General features: G+C 41.9%; 1 protein-coding gene across 1 annotated transcript in view; it reads left to right on the top strand.

The window, feature by feature from the left end:
- LOC150086779 (inosine-5'-monophosphate dehydrogenase 1a-like) overlaps positions 1-17032 on the top strand; it is a 199643-nt gene that overhangs the window by 154303 nt on the left and 28308 nt on the right. The window contains exons 11-12 of the mRNA XM_090371573.1: positions 3722-3865; positions 7659-7812. Coding sequence (XP_090227699.1) covers positions 3722-3865; positions 7659-7812 — 298 coding nt within the window. The remainder of the gene's footprint in view (positions 1-3721; positions 3866-7658; positions 7813-17032) is intronic.

Below are 17032 nucleotides of genomic sequence, written 5' to 3'. Positions count from 1 at the left end.
AAAGCAAAAGCTAGACAAGTTAGGCGGAAAGCGAAACGGGATTCATGGATTGCTTTTGCCTCCACCATTACCAAAGACACGGATACACGGGTCATCTGGAAAAGAATACAGGCATTAAATGGCAAATTTGCTTGGCTGCCCTCTCCGATACTTCATTGGAAAAGGAAAGACATTTCTACTCCCGAAGAAGTTGCAAATGCAGTAGCAGAATCATTTTCAAAAATCTCAGCTCCTGCCACCTATGTGTCCACCTTTCAGAACATCAAAGCAGGTGCAGAACAGTATAAAATCAACTTCTTCACGTGCCACTCATTCCCGTACAACCAACCATTTACGTTAATAGAACTTCAAGAATCATTAAACAGATCTTCCAATAGCGCTGCAGGTCCAGATGGAGTTCGTTACATTATGCTAAAGCATTTACTTGGAGAAGACTTGAGAACCCTATTAATTTTTTATAATCAGATCTTCTCTGAAAATGCCTGTCCATCTTCATGGCGCCATTCGTTCATTATCGCCTTACCAAAACCAGGAAAAAATCCTTCCTGTGTTGAAAACCACAGGCCAATATCTCTTACGAGCTGCATTGGAAAAATTTTCGAAAGAATGGTTCATACTAGGCTCACTTACATCCTGGAGTCAGAGAATCTCAATCCAGATCACCAGTATGGCTTTCGAAAAAATAGATCAACCCTAGATGTGCTCATTAAAGCCGAGTCTCATATCCGCAATGCCTTTGTCATGAAACAACATCTAGTCATGGTCAATTTAGATCTTGAAAAGGCATTTGATACTACATGGTGGCATGGTATTATTATGGACCTTTACCATCTGGGGCTTAGTGGTCATTTGCCGGAAATAATTGAAAATTTTCTGCAATTGCGCTCTTTTCAAGTCCAATACAAAAACGTACTCCTTACATCTCACATTCAGGAAGAGGGAGTCCCGCAGGGATCAGTACTTAGTCCGACACTGTTTTCAATCCGAGTGAGGAGCATAACACAAGATATTCCAAAAACTGTTCAAACTTATATGTATGCAGATGACCTTACCATTTCCTGTCAGTCTCAAAGTATGAATGCCATCGAATGGCAGCTCCAACTTGCCATAACCAAAATAGAATCCTGGACTTCACGGAATGGCTACCAACTATCAGAAAAGAAATGCACTGTCACTCACTTTTGCAAGAAACAAGCTCTCCATCCCGAACCTGAACTACAAATAAATAGTACTCCAATATCGCTTGTTAATACCATTAAATTTCTTGGACTACTTGGACCGCAAACAAAATTTCCAAGCACACATCACTTATTTGAGAACTTCTTGTCTAAAGCATTTGAATATACTTCGTTCGGTCTCATCTATGTCATGGGGAGCTGATCGGTGTACTTTGCTGCATCTTTATAGAAGTTTAATCCGTTCACGACTAGATTATGGTTGTCCAGTGTATGACTCTGCCAGGAGCACTACTTTAAAACGGCTAAATATGATCCATCGCAGTGCTTTGAGGACTGCGCTGGCAGCTTTCAGGACTTTTCCGATCCAAAGTCTATATATTGAAGCACATGATCCCCCATTACACTTGCGTAGAAAAACACTACTGCTTCACTATGCTGCTAAGATCCAGAGTTTACCATCGCACCCAAGTTGGGAATATCTCTATAATACTCGTTGGGAAGCCTTCTATGAGAGCAAGCCAAATGAAAATAGATCTGCCTCTCTCAGGATCAAAGAGCTTGTTCAGACTTGGAATGTCAATTTAAATGAAATTTTCCAAGACAACTACACCCGTTGCTCCTTGGACATATGTGTCTGTCTCTCAAGATACACACATCCTCCATTGGGAGGAAAATATTACACCTCCCTGCAATATCAGACAGTTACATTCAGCTCATGCTACTATGAACAACCATGCCTGTAAAATTTGTACGGATGGTTCCAAAACTGAGAGTATGGTAGGTGCTGTGGCAGTTTTTCCTGTATGTACAAGTTCAGCCACACTACCGCTTGCTTGCAGCGTCTTCACAGCTGAATTATATGCCATTAAGTTAGCGCTTAGTAAGATTATTGAGCTTTCCATCTCATCTGCAATAATTTACACAGATTCTCTTAGTGCTGTCTCTGCCATAAGGAAGAATTTCTCCTTTTGTCATCCTACATTGAAACAGATTCGTTCCCAGCCATTTGCTTGCAGTGTGTTCAATCAGTTTTTGCTGGATTCCTGGCCATTCAGGCATTCCGGGAAATGAAAGTGCTGACTTTGCTAAACATCCTCAACCCGCTCTCTCACAACATCCTCAGGTTCCTTTCTCTGATTTTAAGTCTGTCATATGCAAAGCGTGCTACGGTAAATGGTCACAGGCCTGGAAAAGTGACACCAACAATAAACTTTACCAGATAAAAGAAGATCCAAAGCTGTGGCTGTCTGGCTTCCGACGAAACAGATGAGAGGAAGTGGTACTGGCAAGACTCAGAATTGGACACACTCACCATACTCATCTCTTCCTATTATTGGGAGAAAACAGTGCTCATCCTGTCAGTCCGTCATTTTCTGGTTGATTGTCCCTTACATTCAACCATCCGGTCAAACACTTTTCAGTCACTCTCTACATTGAATATATCACCTAATTTATCTCGCATCTTAGGAAATGAAGCAAATATTGAAGAACTTTTATTATATCTACAGGTGGTAGAAAATGAAAAAGACCTGAGAGTAATTGTGCAGTCAGATATGAAGTTTTTTGAGCAATGCAGACAGGCTGCCAGGGCAGGTCATGGGGTTTTGTCAATGATATATAGGAATTTTGCTAGCAGGGAAAAGGAGGTGATTATCCCTCTGTATAAGGCAATGGTCAGGCCACGCCTTGAGTACTGCGTACAGGTCTGGAGGCCTCATTTTAGGGAGGATGTAGATTTACTTGAGCGTGTACAGAGAAGGGCAACAAGATTGGTGAGGGGAATGAAGGGATCCTCTTACCAAGAGAGGCTTAAGTTCTGCAAATTGTAGTGGCTGGAGACTAGGCACCTGCGCGGTGATCTGATTGAGGTGTATAAGGCCTTGAATGGGTTGAGCACGCTGAATTCTGATGGGATCCTTCCACTTGTTCAGATTACGAACCTAAGGGGGCATAAATTCAAATTAAGAAAAGACAGATGTAGATTAGATGTGCGGAAATTTGCCTTTAGCCAGCGGGTGGTTAATTGCTGGAACAAACTTCCATCTGTCGTTGTGGAAGTTGATAGGTTGAATAAATTTAAGGAGGAACTGGACAGGCATTTGGAGGGAATGGTGTGATTTTTTTTTTTTTTTTTTTTTTTGGCTGATGCTGCATAAGCTCATACATTTGCTTTCTTGCATCACATGCCACTACTACTATATCTAAAACATATTGGTTTGTACAAAAGCATATAATTTAACCTCTCTAACAATATGCTTTTTGTCAATTAACGATGAACAGACACAATTTGGCCTTAGTAGCCCTTGTGTAGTTAAACTTAACAACAACAACGTCAAGTCAATTCAAGAAATCCGGTCAAACATGATAGGCCATCTAAAAAAATTCAAGTTCACTAATGGGAAGGGTAATCTTAAAATTAGTGATAATGTTTTTTCATTAATTGATAAAAATTGGATTTCTTTTTGTTTTTGAAACTGCTTATTTTTTTTCCTCTTTTTCAAAAAAATAAAAACATTGATGATTATTATTATTTTTTTTTTCAGTTATGGCTGTTGGACGACCCCAAGCTACTGCTGTCTACAAAGTAGCAGAGTATGCTAGTAAATTTGGTATTCCGGTCATTGCAGATGGAGGTATTAGATGTGTTGGCCATATTATTAAGGCTCTAGCTGTTGGTGCTTCCTCAAGTAAGAAGTTATTTTTTTATATATACACCACCTGTCTATGTGTGAATGTGATCATCTGCATCTCTTGCCAAATGTATATACCCATCATATTTATGAAAAGTAATGGAGTTTGATAAAATATTGATTAATTTGGTACCAAATTAATATTTTCACATACAACAGTAAAATGGTGCCAACAAGTGGTGTAAGGTGCACTATAACCCCAGAAGCTTATGCACTATTAAACCTCCATAACACACACACACACACACACACACACACACACCAATGATGTTCATAGTAAATTGAACTTCATGGAACACGTTAAACATCTACGGACATCTTGCCAGAAAAAAATGAACATGCTCAGAGTCATTTCTTCAACATCATTGGGTGCAGATCGGTACACATTACTTCATTTGTATAGAGCCCTAATCAGATCTCGCCTTGATTACAGTGCCCCCGGTGTATGATTCTTCTAGGGAGAGCGTGCTAGCGCGACTTGCACCAATTCAACACTCTGCCCTGAGGATTTCTGTGGGCACTTATAGAACTTTGCCAGTTCAAAGTCTTTACATTGAAGCTCATGAACTTCCTCTAAGCCTTAGGAGAAAGATGTTACTTCTCAACTATATAGCTAAAATCCAAAGTCTACCTACCCATCCCATTAGGCCAATACTTAATGACCCTCAGTTCACAATGTTCTATAGAAATAAACCCAGTGCAGTTCAGCCTTCTGCTCTCAGAGCTCAGGCATTATCGCAAACTTGGAATATACATCCTGACAAAGTTCTTCAAGATTCAAATAGTATGGATCCCCCGTGGTCCTGTATTAAACCACCCTGTGACAGTTATTATCTAAACTGGGGAAAGCACTCTCTTGCAAATGTCAATATACAACTCCATATTGCCCACAAACAAAATTACCTGCATTTTACAAAAATATATACTGATGGGTCAAAATCTGAAAGTGGAGTGGGTGCAGCAGCCATTTTCCCTCATAAAACCTTCTCCATATCACTTCCCAATGAATGCAGCAGCTATACAGCTGAATTGTGTGCCATCAAACGTGCAATAGAAAATATTCTCCATCTGCCCATCCAAAAAAGCATGATATACACAGACTCCCAGAGTGTGCTTTATTTTAGCTTTTCAGAATACTTCTTCTCAAACACATCCTTTAATAAAGTTCATAAAATTCAAACTGATGCATCTCCATGAACTCCAGCGAGTGGTCATTTTCTGCTGGATTCCAGGCCATGCTGGGATACCAGCAAACGAATGTGCGGACTATGCCGCTAAACATCCATCCAACAGAGAATTATCACAGTATTATGTTCCGTATCTTGACTACAAAAGTAACATACGAAGAATGTGTAGAGAACAATGGAGAATTCAATGGCAAGCCCAAATGCATAATAAACTCCACCAAATAAAACCTGAACCGCAATTATGGACCTCCAGTTTCCGTATAAACAGAAGGGAGTAAGTAATCTTAACCAGGGCCTGAATTGGCCACAGTCATCTTACCCACCTTTATCTCCTCGCAGGTAATGATCCTCCATAATGCACACAGTGCAACTCTCCACTTACAGTGAAGCATATTCTTGTTGAGTGTACTTTATACACCACTGCCTGCCAAGTCTCTTTTAGCTTTCTGCCAAACCTTAAAGAACCCTTGACACTCTGCCATGTCATAGGTAACAACGCTAATCTGCTGCACTTTATGAAATTATATGATCGTTTTTGAGTAATGCCATAACAGTCACCATGCATGTGTAACATTTATAATATTGATAGGTGCAATATGCCTAAGTAGCCCTTGCACCAAAAAAACAACAACAAATCTTTCTCTCTCTCTCTCTCTCTCTCTCTCATCTCTCTCTCTCTCTCTCTCTCTCTCTCTCTCTCTCTCTCTCTCTCTCTTCTCTCTCTCTCTCTCTCTCTCTCTCTCTCTCTCTCTCTCTCTCTCTCAAGTGCCATTAGGCTAAATGACACCCATTATTAAACTTATTTCTTCCAAATGTACAGATTGCCTGCTCTGTCAATGTAATAGAATCTGTCTTGAAGAGGATTTTTATAGAATCCTGCCATAAAACAATCATGTTTGCCTTTCCCACACCAGGAAAGGATTCAAAAATCCTGAACAATTATTGCCCTATTGCTCTGACCAGCTGCTTTTGCAAAATTGTGGAAAGAATGGTCAATGCTCACTTCATGGTATTTAGAAGCCATTCGTCTCATTCCAAGTTTGTATGGGTCCTCTCTCTCTCTCTCATTCAGTCTTTTTACTAAAAGTAGAGTTCCCCAGCAACTGATTTTAAATGTTTGCAACACTTGCACATTTGCTATTACAGTTAATTCTATTTTTGAGCAACTTTCAGCTGTGATAAGTGCCCTATTTTTTGTGACTTCAGTATTTTTATGCAGTCTGTTACATGAGGTTCATCAAAAGACATTGCGGAATGCCATTAATTGACTCAACTCTGCTTAATGGTGATTTCAGGTGGGGGGGGGCTGAACTTCCCACATGCTGTTTTGTCTACCAACTGGGAAGCAGATTGTTGCACTCAACATTGAATTTATCATGCACTTGTGATGTCTTAAACTAAATTATGCATCCCAGGTACACCTCAACTAAAAACAGCATATTTTGATAGCTAGATTTCATCTACCACCAGGCCATCTGCTTTGCTACTGCAGCATTTAGAACATCTCCTGTCATGAGTTTATACAGCACCGACTGAACTGCCCTTGTTGCTTAGGTGTAAGCAATCATCTCCACAGTATACCTTTAAACCAAAATCCCCACATGGACGTCTTAGAGCCATGGGAATATCTATGTAATGCTCATCAGACTGCCCACCAGACCTTTGGTATTCTTGTCCAAGAGCTATTCAGAGATCTTAACATCACAGTAGAAATATTGCTCAGTCACCAAGGCATCCCTTTTCACTGTGGCATGCTCAGCAGACATCATGCAACCTTCCATTAATTACTGAAGAAAGGCTTGCACTTTATTGTCTACACTGCCCATCAAGCTGAATACTGACTTTTTGCCTGTCTTTACTGATGGCTTGAAGTTAGAATCATCTGTCTGATTTGCTGTTATTACTATATCTGAGAAGATTCCTGATGAATTCAGTATATACACACACAGCAAAGTTGTATGCTATAGAGTTAGCTTTGGACCACATTATAACCTACAAAGGTGTGTGATGTACACTTTAATCATGGTGACTTTTTAAGTGCATTACAGGCCTTATGAGCAGTTTGGTACAATCCTCATCTCATTCTGTCCCATTTCAGCAGGTGAATACATTCTCATTCTGAATGTTCACTTGACATACATTTCTGCTGGATCCCAAGCCATATTGGAATCTGCAATAATGAACTGGCAGTTGCTACAGCCAAGTCAACACAACCCCAGAACAATAGTTTCTTTAACAAACCAGTTAGCTCCCTATACAGATTACAGGCAGATAATCTGTAATCGGTTAGACTTCCAATGGCAACAATCATGTCATGGACAGGTCACAAAAAAGCTATATCAGATAAAACCAGTAATCAAACTCTGGAAATATGATCTATGCAGAAACCATGGAGAGCACATTGTTCTTGCTTGTACTCTGTCTGCTTTGGGTACATTCAGTCCATTTCAAATGATTAAAGCTGTAGCCGAACTAAGCAATTTGACTAACCAGTCTCTTTATTTATTTTTAAAATCTAAATTACATGAATTTGAAAAATCAGTCTTCGTTGATTTCAGTTTATGATTTTCATTTTCTTATGTGCATTTTTTGTTTCCTTTTAGTAATGATGGGATCATTACTAGCAGGCACAACAGAATCACCAGGAGAATATTTTTTTTCTGATGGTGTTCGACTTAAGAAGTACAGAGGAATGGGCTCATTAGATGCAATGGAATCTCTTGAGGGTCATGGAAGTAGAGACCGGTACTTCCAAAGGTAAAGGTTACACACAACATTCTTTTTTAATTTTTTTTTTTATTATTTATTTTTTTATTATGAAACTTACTGCTCAGATGGGTGCCTCCGTAGCCAGGTGGGAAGGAGCAGCAGTGCGTAGCACACGCTTCTTGATTAGACCGGGGTTCGAGCCCGTCACCACCGCATATCCCGTAGCAATATGGCCTTAGTTGCTAATGCTCCTAAAAATCAAATAACAAACTGCTCAGATAATGAGGTTACCTGTTCTCCATCTTAATTAAGTGAGGCTGAATACTGTAATTATGACTTCTCAGAACAGCCTCTGTGACAAACATAATAAATAAGCTTTACAGACCAAAGATAGTAGCTACCTGTCACATCTGGTGCACCATGAATTTTGGACTTTGGAAAAACAAAGACATTAAGAAATACAAAATTAAGTCTTATGGAATAACTATCACTTGTAAAATGTTATATTAGTACTATTCAAACTAAAATATTAAAATAAAAATGTAAGGTGAATTTAGAGAAGACCAAACTAACATGTGATGGAAGGTTTAATTTCAGCTTTATTTTATTTTGCTTAAAGTATGCATAACAATGAACCCATTTACCATGTACAGCAAAGGGGACTTACAAATTTAGAATTCAACTGAGTGTTCAGAAAAGTGATAAAGGTTCAACCTGGTTTACATGTTTTAGCAGTTACAACAGATCTTGAAAGCACTGAATCTGAGATAGAACAAACAGAAAAAAAATAGAGAAAAATTTCAGTACTCTTTATAAGGAAATACACCAATGAGCCAAAACATTGACAAACGAGTCATTATGCAAATCGAAGCAAATACAGGTGAACTATGGCACGTGCTTGGGTCAGGACACTATAAAAAACACCTGATACTGAGCTCCGTTAATCAGTGTTACTTTTGTTCTTCAGATGAGAAAGGCAGCGGACTTAAGTTTGACAAAGGCCAAATTTTAATGGCCAGACGACTGGGTCAGAGCATATCCGAAACAGCACAGCTGGTGGGGTGCCCACAGTCAGCTGTGGTTAGTACCTACTGAAAGTGTTCTGAGGAGGGGAACCCATGAACTGCTGGCGAGGTGTTGGATGACCACGGCATATCAATGCTCGAGGTGAGCGAAGGCTCTCCCGGATGGTACATGGCAACAGAAGGATGACTGTGGTGCAACTCGCTGATAATTGGAATGCTGGTGACGGGAGTAATGTGTCACAACACACAGTACGTTGAACCCTGCTGAAAATGGGGCTGCCTAGCTGAAGGCCACTCCGAGTGCCCCTGCTAACCACGGCTCACCGGCAGCAGCGCCTACAATGGACCTGCAAGCATCGAAACTGGACGTTTCAGCGATCAGAAGAAGGTCTGATGAATCATGTTTCCTGTTGCACCATGTGGGTGGCCGAGTGTGTGTGCCGTTTACCAGGGGAAGTGACGGCTCCTGGATGCACCATGGGACGAAAACAAGCCGGTGGCGGCTATGCTTTGGGCAATGTTCTGTTGGGTCATCCATGTGCCAGCCACTGTGACATCTACCACCTACCTAAACATCATTGCTGACCAGGTACACCCCCCCTCGACGTGGGCACCTGTACGTGGTGAGGGGACCTCCCAGTGATGCTGCTGGGCTTCCAGATTAGCATCACTGGGATCTAACGCCCATACCTTGGTTCCAGGGTTACATCGTTGGAATCCGGCGTGTGCAGCCGTGCGCCGCGACCCGTGGAAGCGGAAAGGGGGATCCTGGTGGTTGAGGGGCCTAGCCTTAATACACCACTTTGGCCCCTGCTTCGACGAGACGGGTGGTCCCGGACCGGCTCGACTGGGATCAATCGGCGGGTGGTATTATACTGCTAGGGTCAACTGCGTTCCAATAAGTCTCCCTCCCTATGGTCCTGGGACGGGATAAAGACTTATTGGTAACGTGGGTATGGTGTTCTAAGCGAACTCGGCGTCCCATTCGTGTACGCAGTACCTGCTAGTTCACGAGTGGGCGCCCCCTCGTAGGGCTCCGTGGTGGGTGAGGTACTTAGGCATCAGACATTTTTCCTTTACTCTCATGAGTAATTTAAATCCTTCTTCTGGGGCCCCAACAAGGCCCCTACCTAATCGATCAGATGAGAGTGAGAGCAATTCTGCAAAAAGAGCCAGAACTGAGGATAAAACACCATCTATAACACCGCTTTTCCTCATTCTCCATTCTACCGGAGAGCAGTCAATTGGGAAGATGTCACCCTTCTTTATCCAGAAAGGATTAGAAGGGCTGGCAGGATCACCAAAATCTGTAAAACGGCTGCGTTCTGGCGATCTGTTAATTGAAGCTTCAAATACAAAGCAAGCAGAAAGAATCCTGAACGCGACATCCATAGGGGGAATACCGATCATTGTAACACCCCACAGAACTTTGAACTCTTCACGAGGAGTCATTTCAGAGTGGGATCTTCTTCATGTCTCTGAGGAAGAGATCTGCTCTGAACTAAAAGACCAAGGAGTGACGGCTGTCAAGAGAATATCAATGCGGAAGGATGGGAATCTCGTCCCTACCCGAGTTCTCATCATAACATTTAACACCCCACGGCCTCCAAGTTCCATCAAGGCAGGCTATTTAAACTGCCCAGTGAGGCTTTACATCCCAAACCCACTGAGGTGTTTTAAATGCCAAAAATACGGCCATTCACAAACGGCTTGTCGTGGTAACCCTGCCTGTGCTCGATGTGGTGTTAAAGACCACGAGAGCAAGGAATGTTCAGCTTCCAAACCGATCTGTATAAATTGCCAAGGAGAGCACCCTGCCTACTCCAGAGCATGCCAGCGGTGGAAGGATGAAAAAGAGATCCAAAAACTAAAAACAGAGCTGAATATCTCCTACCCAGAGGCCAGAAGACGCATGCAACCAATAAATAGCGGGAAACCTTCATATGCCCAGAAGGTTTCTGCGAAGTGCACTATCGGTACACAAACAGAGATGACTGTACCACCAAAAGAGTCATTCACTCCGATTGCACGCTATTTATTGAGTACACAAAAGCCCACCAAAAAAACGCAGTCAGCTGCCACTCCTATATCCGTACCTCCGAGTGCTCCACCACTACCAAAACCAAGTGGTAAAGAGCTAACAGATAAAACAGAAACAATGGATGTCCAGCACAAGGAGGTACCGGATGAATCAGTCTTGGAACTCTTTGCGGAGGAAGAAATGGACACGGGACAGCGTCCATTCTTCCCCAAAAAAGATAAAGCCAAGACTGATAAAAGTAAGCCCTCAGCACTTCGGAAGCCGCCTGATGGACCCACCAAGCCAAAATAATGGCTAAATTCCTACAATGGAATTGTCGTGGATTCCGGCGAAATACTGATGACATCAAGGCCCTCCTGCAAAAGCACGAGCCAGTTTGCTTTTGCTTGCAGGAGACTTATCTAAAAGCAAATGATGACCCCACCATGTATAACATCACAATCTTTCGTAAGGATAGAATTGCGGATGGTCCTGCTCATGGAGGAGTGGCTATCCTTGTGAGTAATCAGACCCCAGTTCAGCCCTTGCTAATTACAACCAGCATAGAGGCTGTTGCAATTCGCCTTACAGTGGGATTTTTATTAACGGTCTGCTCTATTTATTTGCCACCTGGGACTGACATCTCCCAGGAAGACCTTGATGATCTTGTAACGCAGTTGCCTCCCCCTTTCTTACTTCTTGGGGATTTTAATGGACATAACACCCTGTGGGGTAGTGCTAACATCAACGGAAGGGGACGAGTCATTGAGCGTGTGCTCAATGACAATGACCTTTCCCTTCTAAATACTGGAACAAACACCTTCTTCCTCACGCCTACCCGTACCTTTTCTGCCATTGATCTATCTATCTGCTCCCCTTCTCTACTCCCTTCACTCACTTGGGAAGTGGAGGAGAATCCATACGGAAGCGATCACTTCCCTGTGATAACCTTGTTACACAGTGGGAGACCATGTCTTCCTTTTAGGTTACCACGGTGGAAGATTGATCAGGCTGACTGGACTGCCTTCCAACATCAGGCAAATTTCGATCTTAGCACAGTCAGTCAAGAGCCGATCAATGATGCAGTAAAGTACATCACAGAAATCATCGTCCAAGCAGCTGCTAATGCTGTCCCAAAAACATCAGCCCGGTTTCCACCATTTCCCAAACCTTGGTGGAATTCACAATGCACAGCAGCAAAAAAGGCTCAAAACAAAGCGTGGGGGATATTTCGCCGATATCCTACCACGAACAACCTTATAGCCTTCAAACGTGCACGAGCCAAAGCACGCTACATTCGCCGGCAGAGTCAAAAGGAATCATGGATCCGTTTCACATCATCTATTAACCAGGCTACCAATTCTAAGGTAGTCTGGGATAAAATCCGGAAAATGAAGGGAAAATATACATCACACCCTTCTTCAATCCTAGATTATAATGGATGCGCTATTGCAGATCCAACTGCAATAGCCAATGCTCTTGGGGAAACATTCTTTAACATCTCCGCAACATCTTCGTATTCCCCAGAGTTCCTGGTCCTAAAACATAAAATGGAAAAAGAGGCACTTAATTTCAAGTCCAAGGGCCTCTATCCCTACAACGGGGCATTGACTGTAGAGGAACTGAAAAGAGCCCTCACTCTTTCCAAAGCAAGTGCTGTTGGACCAGATGGCATTCATTATGAAATGATTAAACATCTTTCACCAAAATCTATGGATTGTCTGCTCCTTCTGTATAACAGAATCTTTATTGAAGGGCAGTTTCCGGACCCCTGGCGAAAGGCAATCGTTCTTGCCTTTCCCAAGCCAGGAAAGGATCCAAAAATCACCACCAATTATCGTCCTATTGCTCTGACCAGCTGTCTGTGCAAAATACTGGAGAGAATGGTTAATTTTCGTTTAATCTGGTATTTAGAATCAAATGACCTTCTCTCCAACCTCCAGTGCGGCTTCCGAAGGAACCGGTCCACTTTGGACCATCTTATTAGATTGGAAACATCCATCCGGGATGCTTTCCTAAAACGCGAACACTTGGTGTCGGTGTTCTTTGACATGGAGAAAGCGTATGACACAACTTGGAGATTTGGCATATTAAAAGATTTGCACAGCCTAGGCCTTAGAGGGCATCTCCCCGTGTTTATTCAAAACTTTTTAGCCAATCGATCTTTCCAAGTTCGTGTGGGATCCTCACTCTCTCGCTCCTTCAGCCAAGAGGAGGGAGTACCACAAGGATCAGTATTAAGTGTCACGCTTTTCGCCATCAAAATAAACTCCATCACAGAACAACTTCCTCCAACTGTAAACAGTGCCCTCTATGTTGATGACTTTAGCATTTTTTGTCAGTCATGCAACATGAGGGTTATTGAAAGACAACTGCAGAAAGCCATTGACCGCCTCAACTCCTGGGCACTTGCAAATGGCTTCAGGTTCTCGCCGGAGAAGACCGTTTGCGTACATTTTTGTCGTAAGCGTAATCTTCATCCTGAACCTGAATTAATGCTCGGACAAAATGCTATTCCAGTAGCAGCGGACACAAAATTCTTGGGACTCGTATTTGATAAAAAGTTGACCTTTCTGCACCACATCCGTCAACTTCGCACGAAGTGCACACGCGGGCTTAATATTCTCCGCTCGCTCTCCTCTACATCTTGGGGAGCGGACCGATGCACGCTTCTTCGGCTCTACCGTGCACTTGTGCGATCCAAACTTGATTATGGGTCCCAGGTATACTCTTCAGCCAGAGACAGTGCCCTTCGATGGCTGGACCCTGTGCATCATCAGGCTCTTCGTATCGCTACCGGAGCATATAGAACATCTCCTGTCCAGAGTTTATACGTTGAAGCAAACGAACCACCGTTATCGCTTCGACGTAAGCAGTTGTCTCTAAACTACGCTTTTAAACTGAAATCCCTGCCAGACCATCCTACGTGGCTATCCGTTTTCGAGCCACGATGGGAAAATTTGTACAATACCCGTAAGACTGCTAATCGTCCTTTTGGTATTCGCCTCCAAGAGCTACTTATAGAATTTGATATCAAGGTAGACAAGGTTGCCCAAACACCGAAGCAACCCCTTCCACCCTGGCATGCTCGTATTCCAGTATGTGACTTGTCCCTTAAAAACTGGGGAAAGTCGGACACTCCATCATCGGTCTACCTGCAGCTTCATTCAGCACACCGAGCTGAACATTCTGACTTCGTGCCAGTTTACACAGACGGTTCGAAGTCGGAATCATATGTGGGATCTGCTGCTGTCTTTAAAGACACCACTACATCGGAGCAGATTCCCTCCGAATGCAGTATATTTACTGCAGAGCTGCACGCTATAGAGTTAGCCTTGGATCACATTAGTAAATGCCAATACCAACGGTTCATTTTATATTCTGATTCTCTTAGTGTGTTACAGGCTTTAATAACCGTGAGATTTAATTCTCATCCAGTTCTGTCTAGCATTCAGCAGAAGATTCACTTCCTCCGTGAACGTGAATATGATAACCGCTTCTGCTGGATTCCTAGCCACATTGGGATTAAGGGAAATGATTTGGCTGACACCGCAGCCAAATCAGCAATTCCCAGTAATATCCGCTGCCTGTCAGTCCCCTATACAGACTACAGGCAAATAATACACGAGAAAATACACTCCCAATGGCAGGATTCGTGGAATAGACAGACTGCGAATAAATTATATCGTATAAAGCCTGTAATTGAACCGTGGCAGTCTAGTCTGCGCAGGAATCGTAAGGAGGAAGTTGTTCTTGCCCGGACCCGCATAGGACACAGTCATTTGACTCATTCGTTTTTGCTGAGGGCTGATGACCCTCCTATGTGTGAGTCCTGTGGCACAGTTTTAACTATCAGACACCTTTTAATTGACTGTCCAGATTTTAGCAATATCCGTTTTACCGCTTTTAACCATCTGACTGAGCCGTATACACTCAGTCAGATTTTATCTGACAATGACAATGTGTCTGCTGTTTTTAGCTTTTTTAAATCAATAAAGGTTTTTACACGTATTTAAAATTTATACGTTATTGTTATTTCTTTTATTGATAAGCTTTTATTATATATCTGGATATGGTGACCTAATTACTTAGGTCACTGAAAGGATAAATTTTTATATATTACCTGGTCTTGGCGCATTATAGCCTTAGATGCTAATGCGCCAATAAAATCTAAACAAACAAACAAACAAACCAGGTACACCCTTTCATGGCAATGGACGTTCCCTCTGGCGGTGCCGTCTTTCAGCAGGATAATGTGCCATGCCACACCGCCCGGATTGTTCGAGACTGGTTCCTGGAACATGAGGAAGACTTCCAGGTATTGCCCTGGCCTCCAAATTCCCCAAACATCAATCCCATCGAGCATCTGTGGTTTGTGTTGGAACAGTAACTCTGATCTGCGGCATCTCAACCACGAACCTTACAGGAGTTAAAGGATCTGCTGGTTACACATTAGTACCAGATACTGCAAGACACATTTAGAAATCTTGTAGCATCTATGCTTTGCCAGGTATGAGCTGTTTTGGCTGCACGTGGAGGACCAACATCATATTAGGTAGATGGTTATAATGTTTTGGCTCATCAGCATTTGTACACTATACACAAGAGAAATTAACCAATCTTACAAAAATACTTTCTATATTCAGATGAATTTATGCATATTTAAAAATGCACCATAACTAAAGTGACACAACAGTGCATCAAGAAATTAAGACCATTATGGCTTTACTGACTCTCAATCAAAGGGCTATTTATAAATGTTTTTAATTTCTTTCAGTCCTGTTCTGCTACCGTAGTGTGTTTTTCCTCACATTTCAACTATCCACAAATCAATTTATTTCAGTGATTAACAGGTGGCTGAAGGAAAACTTCCTTATAATCCTATTTCTTTTCCCTTAGTTGGAATTTATCCTCTTCCCTTCCCCTTCCAGCATCATTTAATATCAATTGTTTGCACAAAATATGCACAAACAATTTGCCTGTAATGATCATGCCTTTTTGAAGAAACCGAATTTGCTTCCTGGCTGCTTGGTTAAAGCATGAAAGTGACAATTATATGGAAGAAATTAAAAAACTACAATTCCAAATAACTAAATCCTAAATTCTAAATCCTCTGGAACCTCCTCCTCCCAGTGCACCTCCTACCAATGGTTCATCAGTGACTTCAAGTTTTCTTTGAGAGGAAGCTGTGTTAAAAGAGTTGCTGCAGTTTTGATGATGCATGGTTTGACTATTCAGTATGATTTAGCCACCATATCTGTGAAATTTGCCATAGTTTAACATTAAGAACTTGAAGCTGTAGATTTCACTGAAACCATTCAATTGCCAACACTTCAGAAGTGAGCAGTTTATAACTAGAATTCAACTTAACTAAAATTCTAGTAGAATTAATCAAAAGGTTGATGTGAAAAAGAATGTGCATGCTGACTAAGTTCTATGGAATGATTCATGCATAGACTGGCTTGGTGGTGGAACACTTTTTTTTTTTTTTTTTTTATGAAAACCCCAAACACGAGAAGTGTTAGAACCTATAGTACTTAGTATCGTGCATGGGTTGAAGGTTGAGAAGATGAAAGAAGATATTTGTTGACATTAGATTTTAACTTCTGTAGATTGTAATTTTCTGGAAATGCATATGAAGGAAGGTTGTTCCAGAGAACGGAAGTTGAATGAATAAATGAGAAAGAAGAAAAGTTGGTTCTGAATTTGAAGTTGGACAGTAAAAGAATGTTGATTGGTTGAGGCATGTGTTCTGACTGCTTGTGAAAAGAGAGAGAGAGAGAGAGAGAGAGAGAGAGAGAGAGAGAGAGAGAGAGAGTGAGAATTATAAAAGCCAGTTTGGAACAGTGCCCATGGGAGTATCTATAGAAAAGTCATGCAGCAGAAACAATGTCTAAGAAACAGAGTGAAGAGATTGTGTTAGAAATGAGTCATTAATTAACCTAACCTTCCTCTTTTGAATAGAATGTAGAAACCTGAGAGAAGTTGTTGGGGCATCACTCTAGATGTGGGAACAATATTATGCGATTTGTACAGAGTGAACAGGTGTTTGGAAGAAACGGCTGTTCGCTCTGTACAAATCACAAATAATCCAAGAGCGAAAGAGAAAACCCAGTTTTTTAGATGCAAAGGAAGCAATATATGTGAATGTGCTTAGGCCAAGAGAGATTAGAAGTGAAGGTAATCCCCAATACAGATGTATGATCTTGCCTAGAAATCAGAG

Source organism: Mastigoproctus giganteus, chromosome 4 (assembly GCF_048544385.1).
Source record: "Mastigoproctus giganteus isolate SK-2022 chromosome 4, ASM4854438v1, whole genome shotgun sequence".
Taxonomy (NCBI): Eukaryota; Metazoa; Arthropoda; class Arachnida; order Uropygi; family Thelyphonidae; genus Mastigoproctus; species Mastigoproctus giganteus.
Note: the sequence above shows the minus strand (reverse complement) of the source record. Positions and strands in the feature narration are given on the sequence as shown.